Raw genomic sequence first — 18,891 nt, 5'->3', positions numbered from 1 at the left:
ACTGAGGGACTCAGGACATCTGAAAACACAGACAACTGAGTAATAAGAGACCCTTAAAATGGAAAAAGAAACGTCCCCAGTTTCTGCAGCCCTTGTTGCATCCCACCCGCAGCCCCTTCCATGCAAGTCCCATTTCAAATTCCTATAATCCCCTGCTCTCAATTAGCTCTCAACAAATCCCCACAAAACAGTGACCTGAGAAAGTTAAGGTCATTGAACCTCCCTCCATCCTTTCATACTCCCTCCAACACTCACAAAGGAATATTTCTGTGTCCATTAGGAACAGTGCCTTGCATCTAGTAGGCACTTAACCAATACTTATTAAATAGATCCAGAGAGCCAAACCCTTTCAAGCCCAAAGAAATGAAAAGCCCAAACAGGATCACAAATCACAGATTTTGAGCTGAAAGGGACCTTAGAGGTCACCTAGTACAAGCCTTTCATTTTACTGATGAGGAAACAGAGGACCAGAAAAGTTCAATGACTTGCCCAAGGTCACACAGCTAGTAAATGTCAGAAATGGATTTCAACTCCATATTCAGCATGCTTTTCATTGCACTAAGTGTAATTTCAGGCACTATGACAACCATGTAGGTAAGAAATTTGGAGTAGGGACCTACTAAGGACCCCTCAAATACTAACAGGTGCAGGGTTACCAGCTCTATAACGCCAGCCTTTCTTACCTTAAAAAGCTTCCCCTAGTCCAGGGTTTACCCAAACTCATAGTTTTGGCAATCCCTACTGCATCAGTGCTGACAGCTCCTCCAAGACGGCAGGATCCTTATGATACCTCAGACAAATCACTTACGTTTTCCGGCCTTCAGTTCTCTCATCTGCAAAATCAGGGACATAGACTAAATTATCTCAATATCCCTTCCAGTTCTTAATCCTGTGAGTTTGCATACCTGAGACACAGTGACCCCGGAATCATCATATCTACTCTCTTCCTTTTCCTCTTTTAGTAAAAGAAAGACCAGATATTGGAAGATTTTTCTAGGCTCAACTACTCTCCTACCAACGCTATTCTCCTTACATTATCCCATACGTTATTCTGTGAAAAAAATCATCATTCATCCCCACTTTTATGGTATGCCACCCAAGGACATCATTTTGGCAAAGCTGAGATCACCAGTTCATTTCAAGAAGACCATCCAGCCCATCTGCATCCCACCCTCCAGGACGTTCTTTGAGAATGTGACCATGTGCTGGGTGACTGGCTGGGGACAAACAGAGGAAGGCACACGTGAGGACAGTTGCAAAGATTATACTTGGTGACCCCTGCTCCTAGCCCCCTTGTACAACAGAGCCAGCTCCTCTCTCTCTCCCAAGTCAGACCATCCACTTTGTACCCACTACAAAGGAAATACTGCTTTTAATTTCCTATTGACACACTCTTTTGCTTTGTTTTCTTTGGCCCTTTGTTGATATACTTGGTTAATTCCATTTCCTCTCCTTCCTAATAGTAATAATGCCTCCCATTTGCACAACATGTTACAGTCTTCATGACTCATCTCTTTAGAAGCTGCAGCAAGTAGGTGAGACAGGTATGATCATCCCCATCCTACAGATGAGCAAACTGAGGCTGAGACATTAAATAGCTTATACCCAGGGTTCTGGGCAGTTAGGTGGTGGATAGATAAGTGGGTAGAGCCCTGGACCTGGAATCAGGAAGACCTGAGTTCAAATCCAGTCTCAGACACTTACTAGCTCTGTGATCCTGGGGAAGTCACTTAACCCTGTCTCCCTCAGTTTCTTCATCTGTAAAGTGAACTGGAGGAGGAAACGGCAAACCACCCCAGTGTCTTTGTCAAGAGGTTAAGTGGTGCAGTGGATAGAGCACTGGCCCTCGTGTCAGGAGGACCTGAGTTCAAATCAGGTCTCAAACACATAACTATGTGACTCTGGGTAAGTCACTTAACCCCAATTGCCTCACTTAAAAAAAAAAAAAAAAAGGAAACAAGGTCAGACATGACTGAAAACAAGTAAACAACACCCCAGGCTTCCAAAGCTAGCAAGTGTCGATAGATGAAGCTAGAATCCAGGGCTTCTTACCCTAGTCCCAGTCTTTTCCCCAGTGTCCCATACTGCATCTGTAAATGGAAGAACAGAACAGGTTTTCATAGTCAAAAACACTTCATTAATTAGCCCAGCCCAGAGAATTTCTGCTGTGTCAGGAAACTCAAGAGAAAGAGTTCAGTTCTCTTCAGGTTGTTACCACACAATAAAGAATCTGGGAGGAAATGCCTTCCTTTTGCAGAACACAGGGAAACTTGGAGACTCTGGATGACTGGATAAAAAGGGGAATGGGATGCTTTTCCAGCCCCGGTTGAATAGCAATGGAATATATTGTTTTGTTACTCCACCCATTTTGTTAAATCTCCAACAGTTTGCAAGATACCTGGGGCAGAGGGGGTGGAAGTGGGGGGAAGAAGGGGGACAGGACCTAAAGGCTTTGGAGAGATAATCTCTGACCTCAGGAAGCTCATTGTCTCACTGGGGAAGCCAAAACCCAAGCACGTGAAAATTTCAAATAGTAATAGAAAACAACACGTGGTAATTACCCAGGGTGTAGTCCTGAGGAAGTACTATAAGAAGAGATCACTGTGGGGTGAGACAGCCAGAGCAGACTCCTAGGCCAGGGGGGCTGACTTAAGGATAGACAGAATTTCAGTGAATGGAGAGGAAAGACAAGGATATTTCAGGCAGGAGAAACAACAGCATCGAGCAGCATTTCAGAGGAGATAACATGAATGGCATGAAAGGGGAAGTATGAAAATAGGTTTGGTTGGAAAATGACTTCATGCCTCGGGAGTGACCTGATAGAAAGCTAGAAGGACTAAGTGGAAGACCTGAGAATCTTATCCTCTACCTTCACTCTTTGGTTGGAAGTGCTGTGAACTCCCAGTAAATCTGAAGAGGCAACATTCAGTTCGATGGAAGGACAAAAATATATATTCTAGCCCTCCATCTAGATGAAGATTAGTTTGTCCAATGTTTTGAATTATATAGGCTACGTTAGCCTCCAGTGAGCATGCACATGGAAAGTTTGACTATCCTGTTTCTCAGCTCACTGACCCAGAGCAGGCCATCTTTATATTTACTATGTTCAGCTATTGTTCTTTATCCCTCACTCCAGATATAACCTTCTTTTTTCTTTGCTAAATCCTCAGCACTGAAGAAACCATGGCCCTTACAGGAGGCACAAGTGATCCTCATTGACCAAAAGACCTGTAACAACTACTTCCAGAGGGCACACCCTAATATTAAATTTCCTGTGATATTTGATGACATGACATGTGCTGGGTTTTCAGAAGGCAAGAAGGATACCTGCCAGGTAAAGTAGCCAACCAGGACCCATAATGGACGGTGTCCTTCTTTGCTTCCCCTTCAAGTCCCTTGTTTGGACTTAGGAGTCCTCTATTATCCTATACCTCTGAACGCTACCCCATAAGGTTCTAATCACCCTCTTACCGGGCTGACTCCATCTGTATTTCTCCAGGGTGATTCCGGGGGACCTTTGGTATGTAAAGTCAACGGGATCTGGCACCAGGCAGGGATTGCAAGCTGGGGAATAGGTTGTGGCCGCAAAAACCTTCCTGGTGTCTATACCAATGTCAGTATCTACACCAACTGGATCCAACAAGTAACTCAGTCCAAAAACTCCACTCAGTTTCCAACTGATGTCCTCCCCTTCCTTCTTTTCCTTCTTCTTCTCCTCCTTCACCCTCTCCTGCTGCACTAATCCAGGCTCCCTAAAACCACTCCTCATGAGTCCTGCTTAAGATTAGACAAGTATCTCCAGGATACCACTTAAGAGCTAGAGTGGAGATCCCAGGATGCTCAGGGCTGAGCACTTAAGCAAAGACCTTGCTTACTCCACTGAAAAGATCTTTGAAGGATATTGGAAGATTTTTCAGCCCCATGGCAAAGGAGGTAGAGTTCTAAGTGTGGGAAACGAGTGGGGATGTAGTCAGGGAGCCTCTCCACTCCTCTGTAGTTCCATGCGAGTACCAATCTGTCTAATAAGGATTGACTGTTTCAATAAAGGATTTGTTTTTCCCATGGTGATAATAATGTTTCCAACAATTCATCTCTTCGCGTTAGGCCTCAGAAATCATAACCAAGAGTTCACCCTTTAAAGAATAGAGCTGATAAATGAAAATTTCATTTCCAGAACCCAAACTCTAGCTTCCTAGGTCTTGCCCCAGGTTAGGAATTGAGTGTCCCACCTCAGGTTGTTTCTGTCCCTCACTCTACCTCTCTGGAATAAGAAACCCAGTCAAGTCTAAAGCAGGAAGGAATGTCCCATGGTTCCCTAAGGTAGATAGGCCACAATCATCATCCCCTGCTGATCCAAGCTTTACATACCTACACTTGTGACCTGGTTTCTCATTCTTCTCCTCTCACTTGCAAATAGTTGTCCAGGGAGTTGTTTCCAAAAGTCTCAGCGTTTCTCCCCCCTCTTTTAAGGACAGCTGGCTCCCCAGCTATGCCTAGATATGGGAAAGACCCCAGAAGACGGATCAAAAAGGGGGCCTTTTGAGTGAAGAAGCTGAAAGGCTTATGCAAGATGGGGGAAGGGTTATATAATGCAAGCACAAGATGATGATGGAATTTGAAGAATGGAATATTATGAAGGATGTGGGTATTTGTAGGAGGAGGAAATATAATGGCTTGTGAGAGGGAAAGTTGGAGTGAGGGGTAGAGGGAGGTGTCAGACAGGGTGGACAAGGCAGAAAGGAAAGCCATGAAATTTGAGCATCTTTGTATCTGGAGTCAAGGTTAGCAATCAGTCAGATGTCAGCTTGGTTTCTGGAATGAATAGTGAGTGTATAAACTCGGTTGGGTGTTGAGTTTGTAGCCAAGATTAGAGATTGTTCTGTAGCTGGAGTTAAGGGTCAATTTGAGGGTGGAGGTCAAACTAGGTTTGGGGCCAGGGTTAGTCACTATGTGGTTGTGGTTAAAGCTCAGTCTATGGTCACCTGAGTGTAATTTTGTGGCCTTAATAAGTTAGGTAGAATGAGTCTATAGTGGGGATTAAGGATTCAATTCGGGAGCCAAATAAGGGCCTAAGTCTAGGCCTAAGGTTAGGAGACTGGTTTGTGGCCAAAGACAAATGGTCAATATTGGCCTGTGCTTAGGAGATTAATCTGTGGCCAATTTAGGGAGTCAATTGAGGGCCAGGATTAGAGACTCACTCTAGAAGCCTAATATATTGGAAGGATTACATCTCAGTTGGTGATCAGGACTAAGGAATTATTTTGAGTTAAAAGGTCACACTTTAGCCAAAATTAGGAATCAGTCTGGGGTTAAGATTTGTCCTCATTTTGGGGTAGAGTTAAGAAACCTATCTGATGCCTAGAACTCAAGGTTATATCTGTCATCAGAATTAGGCACTATGCAAAGGACTGGGGTTTAGTCTCAGGTTGTTTTGGAATTGGTCTAAATCTGTGGTTAGTACTCATTTGGTGGCCAGTCTTAGGAGTTCAACCAGGAAGAGAGTCAGTCTGTGATTAGAGTAAGGATAGCATCTAATACTAGAGGCCTTAAGAAATTCAAGAGTCTGCTGACATGAAAGAGAACCCTGAAATGTTCTCAGATAGCAATCAAAATTGACAGCATTCATCAGACAAGAAAATAGTTGCAAAAACTGGGCCTGATCCACAAGGGTACATTCTCCCAACCAAAGGAGAGATAGATATTTCCGCAACCCCCATTTCTCTGTTTTACCCATACCTCATCTAACTCTCAAGTCTCAGATCTCAACAATCTCATCCCATACAGAAGAAATTTAAAAATGAAATTAATAGGAAATGCTTAGTAGAGTCATTAATGTACAATTACCCTAAAGCTATGAGCTGGCAAATATCTTCTCTCTTAAGTCATTTGCCTTAAAGTTATCCTGGATCCTTCAACAAACTTTTGATGCTCCAGCAGGGAATTTCTCTGTCTCCTGAAAGGGATGGAGCCTTCCATGAGGTTTATCATATACCTCTGACTCAGACTTCTGTCATACATAAGCAAAACACGTTCACCTAATGAGATTTCTGAATGCCCTCTCCTCTGGGATTTTCATAACAGTGCTCTCTCTTACTCTTCAGTCTCCTGTGTTAGATCATCATCTATGTTATGTCCTTTAATCTATCCTCTGGACCCTCTTCCCTTCTCTCTCTCTCTCTGTCTCTCTCTGCCTATCTCTCTGTCTGTCTCTGTCTCTGTCTGTCTCTCCCTCTCTCTTTCTCTGTGTCTGGCTGGCTGTCTGTCTCTCTCTCCCTCCCTCCCTCTCTGTCTCTCTGTCTCTCTCTCTCTCCCCTGCCTCTCCCTCTCTCTTTCCCTCTCTCTCTCTACCCTCCCTCTCTTCTCTCTCTCTCTCCCTTTCTGTCTTGCCTTTTCCTCTCTTACTTTCCCTTCCTTCTTCCTGTCTCTCTCTTCCTCCCTCCCTCTTTCTCCATGTTTCTTTTTGTCTGTTTTTATCTATGCATATCTCTCTCTGCACTTTCTCTTCCTCTCTTTCTCTCTCTCATTTTTTCCTCTCTCCCTCTTTCCTCCTTTCTGAAAGGGGAATGTCCAGGCAACTAGGAGATCCATCAAAGCTCTCACTGTCTACTTGAGTCAGTCACAGACTTTGAGTAGTAGAAGCTGACAAGAGAGGAAGTCCTTGCAGACAGAGGTGGAAGACAGTGCCCTGACGATGGCAGTAGCTTCAGAGACTGTGACACCTTATGGCAGAAAAAAAAATGTTTGCTATGGACTCTAAAAAGACGCTGATCCTGAGAGCCCCCCAAAAAGATACAGCTAGGACAACTTCAGCTAAGAACTCCATCAAGGAAGTAAAGCAATTCTGGGGTCAGAAGATGGGAGATACCCCTTTGCCACACATGCATATCTTACACATTGGTGCCCTTTCAATTCTTTACTGGTATTTGGGTTGGATTATTTACCAGTGTAGCAGGTTGAACTAGGTAATAAAGAAGCAAACAATTGGTTATAACATGAATTTTTTAGATAGATACAATCTAAAATGACCTATTCCACATCTCCAAGGGAGATTTATTTTCTTTGCTTAGAGTAGGATGATGGTCATGATTAGGCAATACCTCTTTCTCACTCCTGTATTCAAGAGGGGCATTGGACTAAAATTATATCTATCTTTTACACATCAGATATTTGCATTCAGGATTATGATGCTTTTAGGGGCTTCGGAACAAAAGCCTCTTTCCCTAGTTGCTTCAGATTGGAAATAGTAACAGCTTAATCTTGGCCAGTTTAGCTCTCCTCCCACCAAGTCTTTTTTGCAAGCAAATTGCAAGCAAATATATATAAAATAAGCAGTAAAAAAAAGATGTACTCCCATTGGTTCTAATTCTTCTTTACAACGTGACTAATGTGAAAATGTTTATTATGAATGTATATATAGAGCCTATATCAGAATGCACGCAGCTTGGGAAGGGGGAAAAGAAGGGAGGGGGAGAAAATTTAGAACTCAAAATCTTATGGAAGTGAATGTTGAAAACTAAAAATTAATTAATTAATTTTTTTAAAAAAAATATGCAACCTGGGCTTAAAAAAAATAAAATGCGATGGTTGGATTGTAGAAAAAAAAAACTAGGCAGTTCTAACATGGAGATGACCTTGTGGGGCCTTTTTGTTTTCTATAATCCAACCCTCACATTTTATTTTTTTTATTTTTTATTAATTTATTTTGATTTATCAACAATCTTTTCCATAAGCTTTTTGAGTTTTAAATTTTTCTCCCCCTCCCTCCCCAAGATGGTATGCAATCTGATATAGGCTACACATATACATTCCTATTAAACATATTTTCACATTAGTCATGTTGTAAGGAAGAATTAGAACCAATAGAAGGAACCACAAGAAAGAAGAAATAAAACAAAACAGAAAAAAAAAAAGAGCAAATAGCATGCTTCAATCTGCATTCAAACTCCTGGTTCTGCTCATTTCACTCAACATCAGTCCATGCAAATCTTTCCAGGTTTTTCTGAAGTCTGCCTGCTCATTATTTCTTATAGCACAATAGTATTCCATTACATTCATGTACCACAACTTGTTCAGTCATTCCCCAACTGATGGGCAGCATCCCCAGTTTGCCTAACATCAAGCCCTCTGTGTCTCCTGCCACAAGAGTGGGGGTAACCACCTTTGATTGGCTGCTTGCATCTTTAAAGTTGGTGAGACAGAGTCTTTCACCCTCTTTTACCCTGTCTTTTAGACTATTCTTTTCGGTAGCTCATCAGCTGCAGCCAGTATGTATACCATGAACCAAACCAGTGAGAAAGGAAGGAACAAAAACACTTTTTCCTTGCTCTTCCTCTTTTTGCCCTAGCTCAAGACACAGGTCTGGTGATGTTTGTTTCTGTTCTGGATGGTTTGTCTTTAGTTTTAGGTGTTGAGGGTGATCCCCAAGGGATCAGGAGTCTGAGCCATGGTAATGTGGGAGCCAGGATTGCAGGTTTGGTGGTGTGGCCAGCCCTCCTGACATCTTAACTCTGAGAAGCCAGGGTGCCTGGGACTCAAGTCTGCAGGGGAGGGGAGAGTTAGACTTGGATCTGAAATAGGTACTAAACTAGGAACCTAATCCTCTTCCCCTCCCCAGAGACCGAGGTGGTGAAGGGGAGGAGAATTATGCCTCCTACAAATTCGGGAAGTTTGAATAATTGTGATTATACCTTCGGAAGTAAATATTCCTTTGTAAAAAAAAAAAAAAGCTCCTATGTTACACAGAAATTGGGGGAGTCACACTGATTAGCTTAAATAATAGAATATACAAGAATAAAGGGTCTCTATAACTGTGTAGTTCAGATAAGGAAAGAATAATCCCACCCTGAGATGTCCTATTTTAGCAGGCCTGGGAATCAAGGGCATTTGGGGGTATCAGTTTTACCCACATGCCTCTGGCTCTGGGGACGTCTTCTGTTCATTATTCGAAGTCCATGCCTTCTCTCCTTCTGCACTTTTCTCTCTTTTTCTCAATCCTAAATCATGTCTTGAATGCACACCACATCCCATCCCAAGGACACCAGAGGCCCTGTCAGAGAAGGGAATGGGAAAGTCAGTGAGGAGTAGATTTATAGATTGTCAGAGGATCTTTCACAGTCTTCTAATACACCATCAATGCCCTTAGGACAGTCTTGTGAGGTAGGTAATGCAAGTATTATTATCCCCATTTCACACATAAGAAAACTAAGCCTTGGCTGTGGTTACCCAGATAACAGGTTTCAGAGCTAGAGTTCAACCCAAAAAATCCTAAATCCATGTCTTTTTCCTTTAATCCAAGCTATTAGCTCATAAAACTGTGTATTGGCAAGTATATTTGTCATCTATTCCAATTCATGTCCTTTCCAGTCCTTCAGGACATTACCTCCTGGGATTGGGGGGTGGAGGGGGTAATCAGGAAGGCTTAGTCCCTCCTGTGTGAGGGCTTACCAATCCCTTTACAGGACAGCTCATTGACCTTTGGTGTCTACCTGGCCCTCAACTCTCACCTGTGGCTCCAAGAAGCTTCAGCATGCACGGTGGCCACACCCCAGTAAATGGTCTGGGCAGACGTGCTAAAACCAGGTTAAGGGAAACCTATGGGCCTCATACCCATCAGTGACTTAGGGGGGTGTCTATCCCAAACATGGGAATATATACCCCAGAGCAACTTGTTTTAATGGCCACAAAGGCAGCTGACACAGGCACCGTGGAGCACTCAAAACATGGTGAGATATCAAAGACACCAAGGTGATCCAGTGAATCCCAGGCAGTGGCCAGTTGTCCTGACTTTTATCTTGTCACTGGACTTCAAAGAGAGAGTGAGGCTGATGACCTGGTGCAACTCTGCCTCACTTAAATCCAATTCGTTCACAAGTCAAGACATTTCCCCACGCTGTTACTGGTCCTCTACAAAAGCAAAGGACAAATAACAACAGCAACCACCCCATCTGCTCTGCCCAGAGAATCTCCTGGGCTTCTCATAGTGCTGGGGTTCCTCCCAGAAGGCCTGCTGTACTCTGACCCCTCTGCTTTCTGTAGGAAGCACAGGACACCTTCACTCAGGTTTTTCTCATCCAGTCTGAGCCTCAGTCTCAAAAGTGACCAGTTTGCCTGACACTGCTATGAGTTTCCTCAGCTCTGTCCTTCATCAGCCTCTGATAAGAGATACCTTCCTCCCTTCCTTCCTTTTCCCTTATCCCTCCCACCCTTCACAAATCCTGTTGAATTCTAAATCTAAACCATTCAGACTGTTCATTGTAAGGGCTGACACTAGAAGGCCACCTCCCTAGCAACAAGGAAGAGAATGGGAGACATACTTACAGGTTGCTAAAGGGACTTTAAAAATCTTAACTCTTTTTCTATCATGGACCCCTTTAACAGTCTAGTGAAGCCTGTGGACAGCTGTGAATAATATTTTTAAATGCATACAGTAAGATACATAGGACTACAAAGGAAGAAGGAAGAGAAACAAACATTTATTAAGTGCCTACTGTATGCCAAGCATGGTGCTAAGCATTTTACAAATATTATCTCATTTGATCTTCACAACAACCCTGGGAAGTAGGTGCAATTATAATTCTCATTTTGCAGAAAACTGAGGCAAGCAGAGGTTAAATGACATGTCTAGCATCACACAGCTAGTAAGTAACTGAGGCTGGTTTTGAACTCTGGTCTTCATGACTCCAGGACCAGCACTTTCTCCACTTCAACATCTAAAAACTCCTGATCTTGTTCGATTGTTGCTGTTCAGTCATTTCAGTAGTGTCTGACTCTTCATGACCCCATCTGGGGTTTTTCTGGCAAAGATACTGAAGTGGTTTGCCATTTCTTTCTCTAGCTCATTTTACAGATGAGGAAACTGAGGCAAACAAAGTTAAGTGACTTGTCCAGGATCTCATAACTAGTAAGTGACTGGGGCTGGATTTGAACTCAGGTTTTCCTGTCTCTAGGCCCAGTGCTTTTATCTGTTGAGGTTTAGAGGTGCTGGGACCCCAAAATAGTAACACACGGATCCCACCTCAAATGAATTCAACCCAAGCCTTTTTTCAGCCAAAGATAAGTTTTATTAAAACACTGATAGAGAGTGGGCATGAGTCTAACAATCCACCATATCGGCCAGACTTTTAAGGAATCTGAGCATTTGTACCGCTAATGCAATCCGGCCAGATTGAATCTGAGCACCTTAATGGTGGCCAAGACAGATCTTTCACTCCAATATCTTGCCTCCACTTCCAAGATGGATCTCATATACAGAAAGACTGGGGGAGGGATCTAGGAGTGGCCAAGTAGTCTGGGGTGACTGGGAGATAACAGAGAATGCCAGGGACCACGACCACGTGTCCAAGGGAGAATGAAGTCTATATAGGATTAAGAGTGGGCAAGAATCTAAGACAACTCCAAAAGACTCACGATGGAAATTGCTATCCACACCCCGAGGAGGAAATATGGAGTCTGAATGCAGATGGAAGCATACTATTTGTTCTCCTTTTCTTCTGCTGTTTTGTTTTATTGCTTCATTCTTGTGGTTCCTCCCATTAGTTCTAATTGTTCTTTACATAGTGACTAATGGGAAAATATGCTTAATATGAATGTATATGTAGAGCTTATATCAGATTGTACATCTTCTTGGGAGGGGTGAAAATTTAAAACTCAAAATCTTACGGAAGTGAAAGTTGAAAACTAAAAGTAAATATATTAATAAAAAAAGATTAAAGGTGGGAAGTCAAAGGACAAAATGGGGATGTTGAGGTTTAGGGGTGCTGGGACCCCAAAATCACAACACACGGATTTTGCCTGAAAGAATTCAACCCAAGCCTTCTTTCAGCCAAAGACAAGGTTTATTAGAACATCCATCATATTGGGCAGACTCTTTAGGAGTCTAAATGTTAGTGAGTTATTGGTTAGCTTTTAAGAATCCAAGCACCTTAATGAAGACAAGATGGACCTTATATACAGAAAGACTGTGGGAGGGATCTAGGAGTGGCCAAGTAGTTTGGGGTGACTGGAGGAGGGGTGTAAGGAAGATCCGAATGGGAGTGGCCAGTAAACTGGGGTTAACAGAACATCTGGGACCTGGACCACGTGGCCAAGGGAGAATGGAGCCTAGCTAGGATTAAGGGTGGGAAATGACCAGGGGCCATTGGGAGGTAAAACAATGGAGGGCTAGGTTAGGTTAAGGGTAACATAATTAGGCGATTAGCCACAATGAAAGGCCAGTTGATGGGATTATAGACTCAGGGGAAAGCCAGAGATTTGGCCACATGGGAAAGTCCAGGGCTTTTCCTTTTCAGGGTCCACATCCCAAAAACAAAGTCTTTTCCTTTTAGGGGTTCAGATCCCATCCCCATCATATTCACCTCAACACCTAGCTGTCCTATCTAGTCTAATACTCATCTTACAGAAGACGAAACTGAGATCCAAGTGACTTGTCCAAGGTCACACAACTAGCAAGTGACAGAGCCAGAACACCAAACAGCATGTGCTTGCTCTCATCCAGAGTTTCTCCCAAGATGTCAGGAGATACAAACCTAGCAAAAGGAAGAGCTCAGGCAGGATAATCACTTCACAAGCAGCTCCTGCAAGGCTGAAGAAACATAAAAGGACTGAGAATGTAAATAACAATAATTATAACAGTTCTGTAGCACTATGTACCAGGCACCTTCCTAAGCACTTTACAATTATCTCATTTGATCCTCAAAACTATCCTGGGAGGGAGCAGCTATTATTATTCCCATTCTACAGGTGAGCAAACTGAGACAAACAGGAAGTGATTTGCCCTAGTAGAAGGGAGGTCAGAGCTCAGAGCTGAAGCCCAAACCTCGGTTCCTCTCCAGTAGGCCCATGCCACAGAAGTGCTGATAGAGCTACCTCCCCCAACCCAGAAGATAGCCTTTGGTTTTCCCTCCTCCCAGCAGTTATTACAATACTCCTGTTTCCAGGGCGGGCCAGACTAACGCCTCAGGCATCCCTAGGGTCTCAGTAACTTTTCTCACCCCTCCCGTCCCCCGGCCAGCTCCACCCACTTTCCCCAGGGTTCAAGGTCAAATTGCTTTATTGTCCCCTGAGGGAGGCATCCCTCTTCCAACCACCCACAAGAAGTCACTAAGATTTTACTAGTACAGTTAACATAATTTCCATAAACAGTAGGTGGAGGTGGCTGTAGTAGTTTGTCCTACATTCCCCAGGAGAGGATTTTGACGTCAGGGAGGTGATGCCATGCCTTGCAAATGAATTGGATTTAAGTGAGGGAGGGCTGTGCAAAGTCACCAGTTTCACTTTCTCCTCCAGAGCCACGTGGGTCCAGTGGCCAGGTACAGATCAGGACGACTGGAGATGGCCCAGGATGCAGTGGGAGGCCTTGGCCTTTTTAAGCTAAGGTCTTTCCCAGGCCTTAGTTTGTCTGAGGCAACCCCCAGTAAGGGTAGGTGGAAGAGGAAGAAAAAAAAGACCAATCAAATGTTTTTTAAAATATACAGAAGAATAAATAAATAAATAAAATAAAATAAAATACTCAGAAGAGGGCCAGCTAGGTGGTACAGTGGGTAGAGTAGTGCCCCTGGAGTCAGGAGGACCTGAGTTCAAGTGTGGCCTCGGACACATAACACTTCCTAGCTGTGTAACTCTGGGCAAATCACTTAGCCCCAATTGCCATCCCCCCCCCCAAAAAAAAACCCCACATAAAATACACAGAAGGAAACAAAAAGTTTCCAGAAGAGGACACAAAAAGGGCAATTTTTAAATTACCCTGTTAAATATATATATAGTTTACAATTATATATAATGTATTGTAATAGATATAATATATTTATAATTGATCGTTACATATACATATTGTAAAAGTTATGAAAATCGTGAAAGTAGGATGGTTCACGACCTTACTAACCACCTGAATTTGCTTAGCTTCTTTACTATCCAGAGAAAGCGGAACTGACCCGAGAATCGGAATCCTCTAATCAGGAGGCAGACTGAGCAACCCTGAAGCCGGACACACTCGAGATCCTCGCTGGGTTTGCTGAGCCAGAACTTCATCCAAAAGGACAATTACTGATCATGCAAGTCTCCTTATCCTGATGAGCCCCCATCCAAGCTGAAATGAATTTAATCTAATGCAGGGGAAGCTCACTGTTTGGGTGGGGACAGATTTCCTTTTGTCTGGATAGCCCAGATTGGGAGCGGGGAGGGTTCTGATAGAAGGGGTATTTCCATGGAATGACTTCGGCTCCTGTGGGAAGGGGCTCCAACCCCAAAGGGAGCTCAACCTTTGCCTGTAGGTCCGCTTGCATGCAAGCCACCATCATGAGAGAAAATAAAACATGCAGACCACTTAATTTCTTTGTCTTTCTTAGATGAAACTCTGTTGGCTGACAATATAGAATGATAATATTATACAATGTGTATATAATGATATATTATCATTATATACATTATATTATATATAATATATTATCATATATAATATATGCAATAGTGGATATATAATACATGAATGGATATTTATTATATGTTTACTTTTAAATATGTTTTATATATGTATACTGGATAAAACGAGTTCTTGGCTTCATATGCAAGCCTCCTTGTTCATTCTTGAACATTAAAATGCTAGTGTTTGTTGATGATTACGTTCCTAATAAAAATTAAAATCCGGGGGGAATCCAGAGGGGCCTCGGGCAGCTAGGGAAGCCCAGACATGAAGCCTAGACACAGGAAGGGGAGGGAGGAAGGGAAGGTCAGGAGGGCAGACAGACCCCTCCCCCGCCTCCTTGGCGTCGCCAGCCTCCCTACGAGACTCCGGTTGCTATGCAGCAGGGGGAGGAAGAGGAAGCCACTGGGGGAAGATCCCAGTAGTCTGCCCCCAGAAGGCCGAGCAGAGACTGTGACTGCCAGAGCCGAGAGTCCTGCCCCTCCCAAGCTGGAAGACCATGTGCTGGGCCAGCCTAGCCCTCCTGCTACCCCTTCTAGTTGGGGCCCAGGGATACAGTGAGGCCAGAAGGGCACCAGCCCTGGGGGGGTGGGGCTGAGGGTGGGGATGTCTGATCAGGGATGGGACAGCACAGGAGGTGCAGAGGGAGGGGATGCTGAGAACCAGGATGAAGTTGGGGGGGGGGTAAGAGGAGGAGGGGTATTGGATGCCAGCCTATGAAAATGCTAAAATTCCCAGGTTAATCTCCCCAAAGGTTCATCTTCTCTCCCTGTTTTCCTCCCTCAGATATTAAAGGGTTAAATATGAAGGACGGTAAGTCACCCATCCACTGGGGGGTGGGGTACAGCCTAAAGAAGGAGACATAGGCATGGGTGGTACATCTGAGGCCAAGCTTGGAGTGGAAGTAATATTATATATGGGCAGAATGCCTGAATCGCTCCAATCTCCTTTGCCTCTCCTCAAAGTCTGTGGACGACCCCAAGTCTCAGAGCAAATCCTTGAGGGCCAGGACACATCCCTGCTCAGGTGGCCGTGGCAGGCGAGGCTCGTCTATAAGACCAGCTATTGGTGCGGGGCCACCCTCATCTCCCCAAGCTGGGTGCTAACAGCTGCCCACTGCTTCCACAAGTAAGTGCCCATGTTGGCCAGGGGGAGGTAAATGGAGCTGCAGGATCACACTCAAGGCAGGGGGGAGAGGACAGGGGAATAGAGAGAGAGTCCCAATAACTCTCTTGTCTCTGGATCTGATGCCCATGCCTACATTCCCCCATTCCCCAGGCCCTATCTCCTGCACTTAGAAACTCTGCACATCTGAACTGAACTAATTGTCGCCCAATTGTAACACCAGAGGTTCCTAAGTATAAAAACAGGACCTGACATCCTCTAAAAAGTCCACAAGACCAGAATGAGCCATTCCTTTGGACTTTTACCCTAAGAATATTCTCCTAGCTTCAGGGACATTCACTGCTCTCCAACTCCCCCTGCCACTCCCATCCTCAGCAACAAAGCCCCCCAAACTCAGCAGCTTCAGAGGCCATCACAACCTCTCTTGCTCTTCTCTACAGTCAAACAAAAAATCCCCAGTTCTGGAAGGTCCAACTGGGATCCAAGAAAATCAGGCCCAATCAGCTAAATGAGAACCAGTTTTACACTCGACCTTTGTCAAAAATCATCCTATACCCTCACTATAAAAGACATCCATCCAAGGACATCGCTCTGGCAAAGATGAGCTCCCCAATACTCTTCACGAAGACTATCAAGCCCATTTGTCTTCCAACTTCCTTGAGAGAGTTTCAGAATGTGACCTCCTGCTGGGTGACCGGCTGGGGAAGAAAACTGGACAGACAATGTGAGAATGAATAAGAGGGACTATTATTAAGAATAAAACCTAGTATTTCTACAGATCCTTACAAAGCACCTTCACTGCCCTTATCTCATTTGAGCCTGTGGTAAACAACCTAAGAAACTGAGACCCGGAGGGCTTCCATAGCTTTTATTCAGAGTCCTAAAGGTAGTAAAGGGGAGAACAGTGAGGATCAGATGGACCAGAAGTTACCATGAGAACAAAGTTTCACTATAAGAGGAAGGACAGAAGGGATAAAATAGAAAGCTAGGAGATTGTGATTAGAGAGAAATGTGAGAGTTCAAGGTCATGGAGGTGGCACCATAAGGGTGTGGATGATGGTAAAATCTCAGGTGTGGCCACCCTAGGAGAATGGAGATATATAAATATTTTGGGAAGGGGTGGTGGTGATAAGAGGAACCCCCTAGTCTGCTGGATTGGGGTATCTCCCATAGAATTGGACATGTGCTCCTAAATATGAGGACATTAGAGCAGACTTTTACCATTCTGGTGAGGTTTGCTTGTTAGATATTAATAGGTATTAATTACATATTAATAATCCTGCAAAAGGATGTTGGCATTTTGTTTTATGCATTTAAAAATATGATTCTAGGCTTCACCAGACTGCTAAAGTCCATGATACACAAAAAAAGTTAAGAAACTCTTCTCTCAATAAAATAGAAAAGAAAGTTGATTTGCACAGTACTTTATGTTATTTAGACCATTCTACCCTTTTGTGAACACTGAAGATCCAGGTTTTCCCATTTAATTTCTTGGCTCCCCTCCATAGAGTCAAGTACTTCTGCATCTTATTTGTAGTATTTCCTCCTTTCCTTCCCTAATACCAACTATGATTTTCCCTTCTTTTCCCACATCATTAGGGTTGAAGGGACAAAGCGGCCTGCAGGAAATAGAAGTGCCCCTCATTGACCAAAAGACCTGTGACATCTATTATCATGAGAAATTAAGCACCCCAAGTCAGGTGGGCCTAGTATTTGATGACATGTTCTGTGCTGGCTCTTCAAGTGGCAAGAAAGAGATGTGCCAGGTGAGGTGTCCCAATTAGATTAAAAAAAATTTGATTCTGCTTAACCTCTCCAAATTCCCACTGGGATTCCTAAATCAGACCCAGGAGTCTCCCTATGGCCCCAACTACCACCACCACATATTCTAGGTCCTTTTCCCTCTCAGCTCAACCCTATGAACTTTTTTTTTAAACTACACCCATCCCCTCATCTGTCTCATTCCCTTTATCTTCTTCTAGGGTGACTCTGGAGGGCCCTTGTCCTGTAAAGTTAATGGTACGTGGAGTCAGGCTGGGATTGTGATCTGGAAACTAGGTTGTGACCTTGCTAACCTGCCTGGTGTCTACACCAATGTCAGCATCTACACCCCCTGGATCCTAAAGACCATCAACTCAAGTACCCCTGACATCTGTCCCTCAGGGATCTTCTGCACCTTCCCACTGCTACTACCTTGGGTTTTCTTAGGCCCCTTTACTTCATCTCTCATGCATCCCAGTCAAGGTTTGGCAAGTGTGTGGCTAAGCGAAAGGTCTCTCCCCAGGGCTAGATGTTGTAACAAAGATTAGGTCAGAGGCCTTACTTGCCCCATTAAAATGATATTTGAAGACACTCCCCAACCCTACACCACCACCCCCCATCGCGCACCTAAGGAGGGTGACACATGAGGAACTGACAAACTGTAGGAATGGTTAGGGATGGGGATGAGGATCAGAAAAACTTTGAGGTTCTTTGTGCACTCACAAGCTTCTTTCTGTATTTAACATGGATTGACTGTTAAAATAAAGATTTTTTTTCAAGGCAATATGAATTCCTTTAAAATGGCTTCTGTGTTGGACTATCCCCAATAACGACTTAGCAGAGGAGATAGGTGAAGGTAAAAGTTTTACTTTTCCAGAGAACTCAGGCTTCCAGTTACCCCACAGCTCCCCTCCTTTTCTCTCTTCATCAGACTTCATTTGGAGTATTGTGTTCAGGCTTCTAAGCACCACAATTTAACAAAGGCATTGATAAATACATGAGAAGAGAACAACCAAGATAGTGAAAGGCCTTGTGTCATGACACGTAAGGACAGGTTAAAAGAACTGGACACATTTACCCTGAAGAAGAGAAAACTCAGTGGGGAGGGGAGCCGTCTTCAAACATCTGAAAGACCATCATCTGGGGATTGGATTAGATCTGTTCTGTTTGGTCCCAGAGGGCAGAGCCAGGAGCAGTGAGTAATCAATCAGTGTACAGAAGCCACTTCAGCCTTGATGGCATGGCCCAGAAGTGGAATGGCCAGCTTGTCCACGCGCCAGGCCCCTTCTCTGAGGTCTTCAGGCAGAGGCTGGTCAACCACTTATTAAGTATGCTCTGGTGGAGATTCCTTTCACCGATGCACCAGACTCGTGGCCAGTTCCAACTCTCAAATTCTGTGAATGTTACGATACTATAAAAAATGGAGAATTTGAAGAATACTAAGAGCTATGGAAAGACAAAGTAATACAAAGCAAGGTCAATGGATTAAGAAGACAATTCACACACACCGATTGCAACTATATATATATTTTTTAAAACAACAAAGGCAGCATACCTCAATCTTAAGTACACAAACTTATTTAGGAGGA

The 18,891-nt window shown here is 43.8% G+C and overlaps 1 protein-coding gene and 1 pseudogene across 1 annotated transcript; both read left to right on the top strand.

Annotated features, from left to right (window-relative positions):
• Nucleotides 1–3,814, top strand: part of LOC114041295 — a 4,030-nt pseudogene extending 216 nt beyond the window's left edge.
• A 5,859-nt stretch (nucleotides 3,815–9,673) lies between these two features.
• On the top strand, nucleotides 9,674–17,927 carry LOC114041294 (tryptase beta-2-like). Its single transcript, XM_027859674.1, has 7 exons — nucleotides 9,674–9,722; nucleotides 14,881–14,973; nucleotides 15,203–15,229; nucleotides 15,382–15,544; nucleotides 15,982–16,265; nucleotides 17,057–17,307; nucleotides 17,524–17,927. Exons 1-7 carry the CDS (start codon nucleotides 9,674–9,676, stop codon nucleotides 17,848–17,850), a joined length of 1,194 nt encoding a protein of 397 aa, XP_027715475.1. The 3' UTR covers nucleotides 17,851–17,927.
• Nucleotides 17,928–18,891: the final 964 nt, after the last annotated feature.

Source organism: Vombatus ursinus, unplaced genomic scaffold (genome assembly GCF_900497805.2).
Source record: "Vombatus ursinus unplaced genomic scaffold, bare-nosed wombat genome assembly UNPS02014171.1, whole genome shotgun sequence".
Lineage (NCBI taxonomy): Eukaryota > Metazoa > Chordata > Mammalia > Diprotodontia > Vombatidae > Vombatus > Vombatus ursinus.
This window is presented reverse-complemented; position numbering and strand designations above follow the sequence as displayed.